This window comes from Syngnathus floridae, chromosome 4, assembly GCF_059516105.1.
Source record: "Syngnathus floridae isolate MCC-2025c chromosome 4, RoL_Sflo_1.0, whole genome shotgun sequence".
Lineage (NCBI taxonomy): Eukaryota > Metazoa > Chordata > Actinopteri > Syngnathiformes > Syngnathidae > Syngnathus > Syngnathus floridae.
In genome coordinates, this window is record NC_142416.1 from 7,803,310 (window position 1) to 7,813,100 (window position 9,791).

Below are 9,791 nucleotides of genomic sequence, written 5' to 3' on the forward strand. Positions count from 1 at the left end.
ATTCCAGCTAAAGCCCCATCAAACACTTTGCTGTGGCACAGAAAAGCTGTACAACTTAGCTACTCAGTACAATGAGCCTAAATGAGTTAAAAGGCAACATTTATAAAAGAATGCAATGTACACACCACACATGCACAAGCATTTTCCTTAAGTTGGGCATCTGCAACGTGACTCACATTGCGTGTCATTCAACTTTTAAGTTTGATATGCTAAAACTGCAAATAACAGACTTATTTTGGGGTAAATCATCAATCTTTCTATGGCTGATCTCATCAATGATTTCCCTGATGACGAAGCCATTACTGGCTGAACCTGAGCTTTGCTTCATGGAACATTAAATGCATAACTTCCTCTCAAGGGGCTTAAAGCAGCTTTCTGCCCTTAAGGCTGCAGCCAGGAAATGAAAACAGCCATTCGAATTGAAGCAACCCAGAGTGCCGGGATGATGTACGCCTACAATGGCATCACTCTTGATTAGGTCCTTCAGGTGTTACGCCTGTACAGATGGAGACTAGTGTTAGCGAGTTCTGCTATTAAATACAGTGCAGTAAATGTTTGTCGAGCAGGGAAGTAAGACGACGAGCCTGATGAAAAATAATTTTAACATCAAACACTTGAACAGATAGTCCGCGACATGGTGAATTATAGTATCTTCTGTGATCCGTATAATTTCCCATCATACTCCTTCTCTGGTTTATAGTTTATAGCCTAGTATCAATCTGAACTATAGGCCACCTGACAATCCTTCTTCAGGTGACAGGTTGATGACAAATGTCCATTTCATCAATGCCGGCAGCATTTCCAAAGCTCTCACATCTCATCTCTAATCTGTGCCGTGTCCAGGCAACTTAGGCCTGCTAATATCCCCAACCACACCCCATCTCCTCTGCGCTGCGAGCAGCACTAATGGTCATGCACACAGCCTCTCTGGCGGGTTTGTAAAACGTTTTTGGGTTTTTTTTTGGTAGTGTTCACATGGAATGAATTATGTCATTGTTATTGCCATGATTGTAAAACCAATAACTTCCACATCTTACAACTAGAAATCTACATAACAAGTGCTCATTGGAGGCAAAACTGGAATTGTAACATGAAGCATGGGGTGCAGTCCCCATTGATAATGAAAAAAAATGAGTGGGACGTATGATGCTATGATTCATCAGCACCACCGCTGCTGTCACACCCTATTCTTCTACATAATGCCACCATAGAAATGAAATAGTGGTTGACCCCATTTCAGATCATGTCAAATTGACACTGAGATTGTGTTTTTTTAAGGTATTGATCCAGGCAGTGATGCTATCACATTATAGTATATGTAAGCACGTGACTGTTCTGAGCTGTTGCTACAATGCCTCAACACAGATGCTCTTTATATTTAGCGCATGCAGCACACACCGACTATCTACTACGCACACAATATATGTGTGTGTGTGTGTGTGTGTGTGTGTGTGTGTGTGTGTGTGTGTGTGTGTGTGTGTGTGTGTGTGTGTGTGTGTGTGTGCGTGCGTGCGTGCGTGTGTGTGTGTGTGTGTGTGTGTGTGTGTGTGTGTGTGCGCGTGTGTGTGTGCGCGTGTGTGTGTGTGTGTGTGTGTGTACACTGAGGCTGGTTTAAAAGGGTGGGGGGGGGGGGGGGGGGTATTCACAAACATTAACTGGTAACTGGTAAACTGGAGTGGATGTGGCCATCCTTTGCATAGCATTAACTTGCAATGAAATGGATGCTCTTACTTTAACATGGCTTGTTCTTTGTCCTCTTCCTCCTTTTGCCGAGCCATCACTGCCATGATGATTTTCCGCTCCTCCTCGGTGAGATGGCTCAAATCCGGAAGGTCCGGCATGGATGGCGGCACGGTAGGTGGGCGAGGGCCACTCTGTGGCCCCACCGAGGCGGACATCTTTTCCACCAGCACTCCACCACCACCGCCACCACCTCCTCCTCTTCCTCGTCGTGTCGTTTCGGCTGACCGGATCTTACGGACGTTTGCTCAGCCACACCTCAAGAAACGCTGCGCGGATATGGCGGCAATGCCCTCCGCCCGAGGGAATAGTGCAAGCCGCTCATCGTTGCGAGCACCCTTGGTTGTGCTCTTTGTCGGTGGTCCCAGTCCGGCCGGAAGCACCTCCACTTCACCAAGAGCTCATTTCTGCGGATAAGGCCGATGGTAGAGTTAAACCAAGGAGGAGACGCTTGGTCTCGTTTGGTTCGTCCCCGCTGTCTTTTCTCATCTGGAGCATCAAGATGAGAGTGTGGTATAGGCGGAGTCTCTCTCTATCTGTCTCTCTCGCTCCCTCTCTCGCTCGCGCTCGATCGCTCTTTCTTCCTCTCTCGCTCTTTTTGTCTGTCTCTCCTTTTGCGGGGGCGCGCTTACTCATGTGAAATCGGGGTCCTTACGGCCATAGGTGCAGTCTTTTGACGTGACAACTTAACTCCCACGCGTATCGGTTAAGTGCAGTCCCCCTCTCACGTTCAACTCCTTCAGACTCACGCTCATGAACTTCTCCCCCTCCCCATCTGAACACATTTCAGCACCAAGGACAGCACATTCGCAACAATGTCAACTTTTGTTGTTTTGGGGGGAGGACATCCCTGAAGTAGCTATTAAATTCTCAAAGTTCTTCTGCTGATGTCGCTATGCCACCCGGCCACTTAAGTTGACGTCACCAAGGAGGTGACTGTGCTGCGATGACGTCAACTTCCTGTGGTGCATTATTTTGTCATCACATAGGTCGTGACAAAGGAACATCAGTCCAACGGAGCAGAATTTTGCTGCAAGCCATCAGATTTTAAGTAGGAGATAGAATTATGGTCTATCATCTGCACTGTCCAATACGGGCTATATTACATCACACACATTCTGTGGGATGAACGCCATGTTTTGCCCACAAAACAGATTGGTTTAAATTATATTGTATGTTAGTGCACGAGGACGTATTTTTAATGAATTAAAAATACAAATAAATCCATTTAATTAATAAAACAATTTCATTTTGGGGCAGGTGATACCATCCATCCATTATCTGAACTGCTCATCCTCACAACGATAACAGGTGCGCTGTACCCTATGCCAGGTCTTTTGAGACAATAAGTTAAATTAGGGTAAAGAAAAGAATAGGACTGAAACGTGTGTGTCCCACATTTTTTTTTCACACACCACAAAGCGGTGTAACACAAGTTGCCACACGATGGCACTATAAAATCTCCCCGTTCTGATCTCCCAAATGGAATGAAGAGCCCGGCAAGTGCTCACTATTTTATATAGCCAAAAAAAAAATGTTTTTTTACAATATAGGTATCTGCTGAGATTTTTTTTTAAATGTATTTATGAAGAGCAAATCTGTTTTGTATGCAAACACAGTCAAACCTTATTTAGAAACGGTCACCCGGGTAATAATTCACATTTGTATATTAATAGCAAATAGCTAATTTATTTGGGGGTACAGGTGCAGAAATAAAATATTACAACTCTTTATTCAACGAAAAATGAACATAGCAGTCTCTGCGCAAAGATTCAGAAGCCAAGTCATTGTACTGTACATTGTTTAAACCGTAGACGAGATACTGTTGGAAGGTAATGGTCTCAATTTCAATTTAATCTGAAACATTCCACGGAGGATAGTTTCAACAGCAATTACTTTTGGTTTACTTTAGAGTACGTTGACATCTAGTGGGCAGATGGAAACACTGCGATTCAGTAAGAATTACAAACAAAACAATTGCACCCAGAATATTGGCTAAGTACTGATTAAAATGTTCCAATGTAGTAATTTTTCCGTATAAACCAGGAAAAGAGTAAACGAGCAAAAGCAGAATTGTGAACAATTAAGAGATTGTTTCTTTTCTCAGTCATCGTGCTTTTATGTTTGAGGTCTTTTATAGCATGTTTAAAAAAAAAATCCAAATTTGTTTCCTTGCACTGAATGCTCTTGAATAGCAGTAATTTTAGGAATTTACATTTAATTCCTTTATTTTGTTGTGAACTGCCTTTAGTTGTTTTAAATACCACTATACTTCCTGCACATGTACCGTATTTTTTGGACTATAATTTGCGGTTGTTTTCATAGTTTGGGTGGGGGGACGACTTATACTGAGGAGCGAGTTATATGTGAATATTTTCATAAATTTTCAAAAATTAAAAAGTAAAAACGTGAAACCGCAATAAACGAACCGCGATGTAGCAAGGGATTACTGTAATTTGAATTTCAAGTGCCGTCAGCAGCGCGGCGCAGCAGTTGTTTACATAAAGGACAAAGATTCGATCACGGGATAACGAAGATGACAAAAGGCCCCACGTACTACCGGCATCATTAGCAGCTTTGTTTGTAAGTGACACGGAGGACGAAGAGTTTGAAGGATTTAAGGATTTGGAGTGACACAGAAGGTTTGAAAAACTATTATGGCTTTTACGCACAACACCGGTCCTACTCTACGGAGCTCTCTTTCACCTCCGTGGATGGAAGTCGGGGGCCGGTGCTTGGCCGGGTGGCTGCCCAGGGACAGTGGATGGGACTCGGACATGGCTTTTATGCACGCCCGGTCCTACTCTACTGAGCTCTCTTTCACCTCCGTGGATGGAAGCCGGGGGCCGGTGCTCGGCCGGGTGGCTGTCCGGGGACGGTGGATGGGGCTCGGACATGGCTTTTACGCACGCCCGGTCCTATTCTATGGAGCTCTCTTCCACCTCCGTGGCTGGAAGTGCCACCTCCGGAGATGGAAGTCCACGCCGCCACACGCCGGGAAGTCAATGCCGATGGATTTAATGATTTGGAGTGACACAGATGGTTTGATAATATTATTGCTTATATAATAGTTACTTGATATATAATTTATATATCGTTATATGGGCCTGTGGAATATTTTGAAGTGCAAGCACTGTCAGCAGCGCGCACCCATTGTTGACATAAAGGACGATCGATGGATTTAATGAATTGGAGTGACACAGATGGTTTTATAAACGTGTTATTTATGTAATAGTTTTTTTTTTAAATAACACTGAATGCTACGTCAGGCCCGTTCTCAGCTCTTCGTTTCTGTTTCTGTCACGTTAGCATACGTACCGTTTAGCCTGTTGTTGCTCGTTTATGTCTGTTCTTGGTGTTGGATTTTGTCGAATAAATTTCCCCCAAAATGCGATTTATACTCCGGAGCGATTTATATATGTTTTTTTCACGTTATTGTGCATTTTATGGCTAATGCGACCTATATTCCGGAGCGACTTTTAGTCCAAAAAATACGGTACATTATAAATTATTATCCTCTTATATTATGCAAGGAAGAAACTAATTGTATGATCAATATCTGTCATTCTGGATTGAGCAACACATTTCTGGATTGAGCTAATCACAAGGTTGTGATATGGAGATAGACAACCAGTCGGTCCCTCATTCACAGCTACGGGTCTTGAGTCTTGAATTCATCTGCTGCACCTTCCTTTGGACTGCTTTGGAAGGTTGGAGTATGTGGAGAGGATTCACACAAACAGGGTGGATTTGAAATCCTACCTTAGCCAACTAGCACACTTCTTCTTGCTGTGTGTAGCAATGCACTCCCCTTGTTCTGATCAGATAATATGCAACATGTAATATTCAACCAAAAATGTCTAAAAAAAAAGAAGTAAATGACACAGTTTTACTGTCACACAAACCATTTATTGGCATTTGACGGAAAGGGCATTTGACAAGTTTGTTCAATTTCAAACCTGCCGGGAATTGCACTAATGACTTTGTTCCTGTTACTTTTTGGTAATTTTTTTGACATCTTTATATGGCGCGCCAAATTTGTGTCACGAAGAAATCCAATAATAATAAGTATGAGTTTTTAAATCTTGACATAGATCTGTTGGTTGAGATCCGGTCTCTCTATTTCTTGATGACATCAATGTCCACATCTTCTGTGCGGGACACCACTTTTCCATCAATTATCTCCTCAATCACAACTTTCCTTCTCTGGGTGACAACAGGTTGAACTAAAGAGAGATTTGGAATAAGAATGAATTTGCATTTATATATTCAGGTCACTCAAATTGAAAAAATAAAATGTGATGTAATCCACTTACCTTTGACTTCCTTGACGATTTGTACGGTCCTGCAAGTAAGGAAAAGAGAAAATGTTTCAGTTTAATTTCTGGGGTTGAGAGAATGTTGATTGTTTTGTTTGACAGCGCTACGAAAAGAAAAGCTAAATAAGTGTCTGTGTCTTACTTGACATTTTCTCCATCCAGCAATCTTCTGTATTCGGCGATCTCCATCTCCAGCCTGCACTTGATGTCAAGCAAGATCTGGTATTCTGATCCCTGTCTTTCAATTTCCGATCTCATCTTGCTGAGCTCATTCTCCAGGTTGTTGACCATCGCCTGGAGCTGGCTCAGCTGCATCGAGTAGCGAGACTCTGTTTCTGCCAATTGACTCTCCACAGCAGCTTTCTGTCAAGATAAAACAAAAAGAATGTGAAATTTGGAAGTGCTTTGAGGTTCTATCTTGATTTGATATGATCTCCCATTACCAGGCTAAGCTGAGATTGGAGTTCAATCTGCAGGGCTTGCAATGTTCTCTGGAGCTCGCTAATTTCAGTGCGGGAGGTCTGAAGGATCTCCGTGCTGCTTGCAACTTGCTTGTTCAACTCGTCAAACTGCAAGATGTGGATGGAGGGCAAAGTTATTCAAGCTGTTGTAAACCCTTTGGCCTTTTACATTGTAAGGTTCAATATTTTTCTTCTGACCTTGGCCTTGTACCAGTTGTCCATATCACGGCGGTTCTTCTCAGTGATAGCCTCATACTGTCTTCTGATCTCCTCGATGGTTCTGGACATGTCCTCCTGGGGTCTGGCATCCACTTCGACATTCACAGCGGAGGAATTCACTTGGTTTCGCAAGGCCGCTATTTCCTGGAGGAAGAAATTAGACAAGTTCTACAAAGGCAGGTCTTCATGTAATTTTTTTAGCTTGTATCATACCATGTTAATGTTTTACATTTTAGTCGAAGTGATGACACTAAAGTCACTGACTATCTCTCAGGTGCCCGAGGGTTTGCTTCAAAACTTCATTATGTTTAACTAAAATACTTTTTGCATCACATTTGCTATTTCAGTCCATGAGCAAACATGCAAATTTATGCTTCAGGTGTTTGTCAAGTTGCAAGAAGAAGATGAAATGTCAGTGCATGTTAAACAAATTGATCACTACCTTGTGACTGAATAGACTGGCACGACAACTTACGATACCAAGTCCTCTTTGTGTGCAACTTGTGGACACCCAATACAGTCCTCAGGACTTGTTAGTTTAGGAAAAGTGTCTCCGGAAAACGGCAGTGCAAATAGATGACTTGTGGTAGCTCACGCTCATGTAATCTCTGTGCAACTACAGCATATGACCATAATAAAATAAAAGGATCGCTTCAAACTGCCTGTAAAAAAAAAATTAAAGTAAACAACGATACAGTGTGTATTATCAACGGTGCCAAATGTGCCCATCCCGAAATGCTAAGACTTGGGGATGGACACATAGATGCTTCTGTGAGTAGACGTATGACCTCGGCATGGTTCTTCTTCAGGTAGACCAGTTCTTCCTTCAGACCCTCCACTTGCATCTCCAGGTCAGTGCGAGACATTGTCAGGTCATCCACGACTTTGCGCAGTCCGGCAATATCTGCCTCCACTGACATGCGCACAGCCAGCTCGTTCTCAAACCTGTTGGTTATTAAACACAGTGACGCTCAGCTCATGTCGGGCCATCAGCTGATTTGGTATTACTACCAACAAGACAAGATGACGTGCCACTGAAACCAGTTTAACCAGCTTTCCCACCCTTAACGTCTTTGTGACAAAACAGCATCCCTGCTTGAATTCGATCCCCAACAGCTTCATGTAACACATCTGAAATAGCTAATGACCATTTTTATTAAGAAGATGTGCAATCTGACTTTATAAGAATAGCAAGGTGTATCTTGCGAGTGGTGGGAAAAGAACCTTGTCTATGTGTTCTTCTATCTTCAAAGTTTAAACTCATTGTTAAGAATTGATAGTGTCAACCACAACAGTTATTTGCAGCCATTTGGAATCAATGTGAGTGTCATTTGAGGCTCATGCAAGTGGCTCGTGTCATTTTGAGTTATTATTAATATTATTATTATTATTAGTAGTAGTATTGTTATTTAATCCACTCACTTGATCCTGAAGTCTTCTCCTGCCAGTCGCGCATTGTCGATCTGCAGCATCAACCTGGCATTGATCTGAGCAGCATCACTTATCTATAATGGCATCCCAAAAAAAAAAAAAAAGCAGAACTGTAAACCTGAATCGTCCTATACATCTTATTTTATCTGACGTAATATACCGGTACAACGTGGGTTTGCCTTGCAGAGCTACTCACCTTTCTGCGCAGGTCAGCGATGATTGCCTCGTACTTGGAGTAATCTCTCAAAGTTGGAGTCTGCCTGTCGTACCACTCGCGGATTTGACGCTCTAATTGAGCGTTGGCGCTCTCGAGAGATCGCACCTTGTCCAGATAAGTGGCCAGGCGGTCGTTGAGATTCTGCATGGTCGCCTTCTCGCTGCCGCCGACATCGAAGTTGTTTCCATCCATGATTCCACCAAAAGAGTAGCTCATGTCCATGCCAGAACTGAGCCCAGTGCCGTAGGACATCTTCATACTTCTACCACTGTTACCAGAGTACAGGCTGGCAGCCCGCCGGGCGCCGGACACGGGCACAGAGGAGAGGGACAATGACGATATTCCCGCACGGATTGACATGTTGACTAATTTATGGGCTCGGGATGCACTCTTCTCGGAAATTTGACAAAGCCAAAGACAAGCGAGGAGGAGACGGTCTACTGCCGGGCTCGAGGATGCATTATATAGCGCGCCAGGGGGGGGGGGGGGGGGGGGGGGGCGGTCCCTCAGGTGGGTTGAAACCGAGACAGTGCTCCACGCCAACGTGTGGTATGACTTCATGACCTGATGGGTGTGTCAGAAGTCGTGCAGCTGTCCTGGCTGGCACAGATCACCGAGTGCGGGTTTAGGCGTGTGAGACACCCACAAACGTTTAATTAAACCTGTCTCACTCCCTGTCTGAGCTAAAACCGTAGAATGGAATTTTAACCTTGATATGATTTCTTAATGGTGGTTCTCAAATTCTAAATGAAATCCATTCAATTTCTATTGATCATAAAGAACTAATCGTTTCATTAAATATGAATAGGTGTCATACATGTGATGTTTCAAAAACTGTGTAATAAAGGGGTGTGAAATTTACTTGAAAAAATCTAGTGAAGTTTTTTTCCAGTCAGAAATTCAAAGTAAATTTTACAAGGAGGGTTATTGAGCAAATGTTTCTAATTTATTTATAAAAGAAAGGGTGACCTTTAAAGTAAATTTCAAGCATTTTTTACAGTGCGGACATTTATGAAATGTATTGCTGACAATTATAGAATATAAGAGAATAAAGTACAGTTTCTTAGTGTAGCAGAATATTCAAAATTAGTTAATTTAATTTTCTGTTTTTGTTAATATGAAATAAGCAAACTGCAGAGGTAGATCACAAGGACATGAAGATTTTATGTAAATTGAATTTAAAAGAAAAAAAACAAAAAGAAAAAAAATCAACATTCCACGCCTCGCCTAGCAAGTCGCGTATCTGTGGTTCACATGAGAGCCTCGTTCATACTTTATAATGGCTGTTTTTAAAGTGAACATGCATTGTTCATGATTTTCTCAGAAGATATTTATTGCATCGGTCGACATTTCAGAATAACTGCACCCTTGAAAAATGAATATCGAAAGCGTCTCAGTCATATG

At 42.6% G+C, this 9,791-nt stretch overlaps 2 protein-coding genes across 32 annotated transcripts in view; both read right to left on the reverse strand.

Moving 5' to 3' along the window:
• Positions 1-2,659, reverse strand: part of LOC148398676 (regulating synaptic membrane exocytosis protein 1-like) — a 78,207-nt gene extending 75,548 nt beyond the window's left edge. For 18 of the 31 annotated variants that reach the window (XM_088373999.1, XM_088374028.1, XM_088373996.1 and 15 more), the window contains exon 1: positions 1,732-2,658. In XM_088373999.1, the coding sequence (XP_088230125.1) occupies positions 1,732-1,898 (167 nt within the window). In that variant the 5' untranslated portion in view covers positions 1,899-2,658. Of the gene's footprint in view, positions 1-1,731 lie in introns of all 31 variants that reach the window. The other 13 variants (XM_088374006.1, XM_088373997.1, XM_088373998.1 and 10 more) reach the window with 3 other exon arrangements.
• A 2,968-nt stretch (positions 2,660-5,627) lies between these two features.
• On the reverse strand, positions 5,628-8,826 carry krt97 (keratin 97). The gene is made up of 8 exons (XM_088374037.1): positions 8,367-8,826; positions 8,162-8,244; positions 7,528-7,684; positions 6,719-6,883; positions 6,503-6,628; positions 6,202-6,422; positions 6,057-6,085; positions 5,628-5,966 (listed from the first exon to the last, which is right to left on the reverse strand). The coding sequence occupies exons 1-8, from the start codon at positions 8,745-8,747 to the stop codon at positions 5,860-5,862; spliced, it is 1,269 nt and encodes a 422-aa protein (XP_088230163.1). The 5' UTR covers positions 8,748-8,826; the 3' UTR covers positions 5,628-5,859.
• Positions 8,827-9,791: the final 965 nt, after the last annotated feature.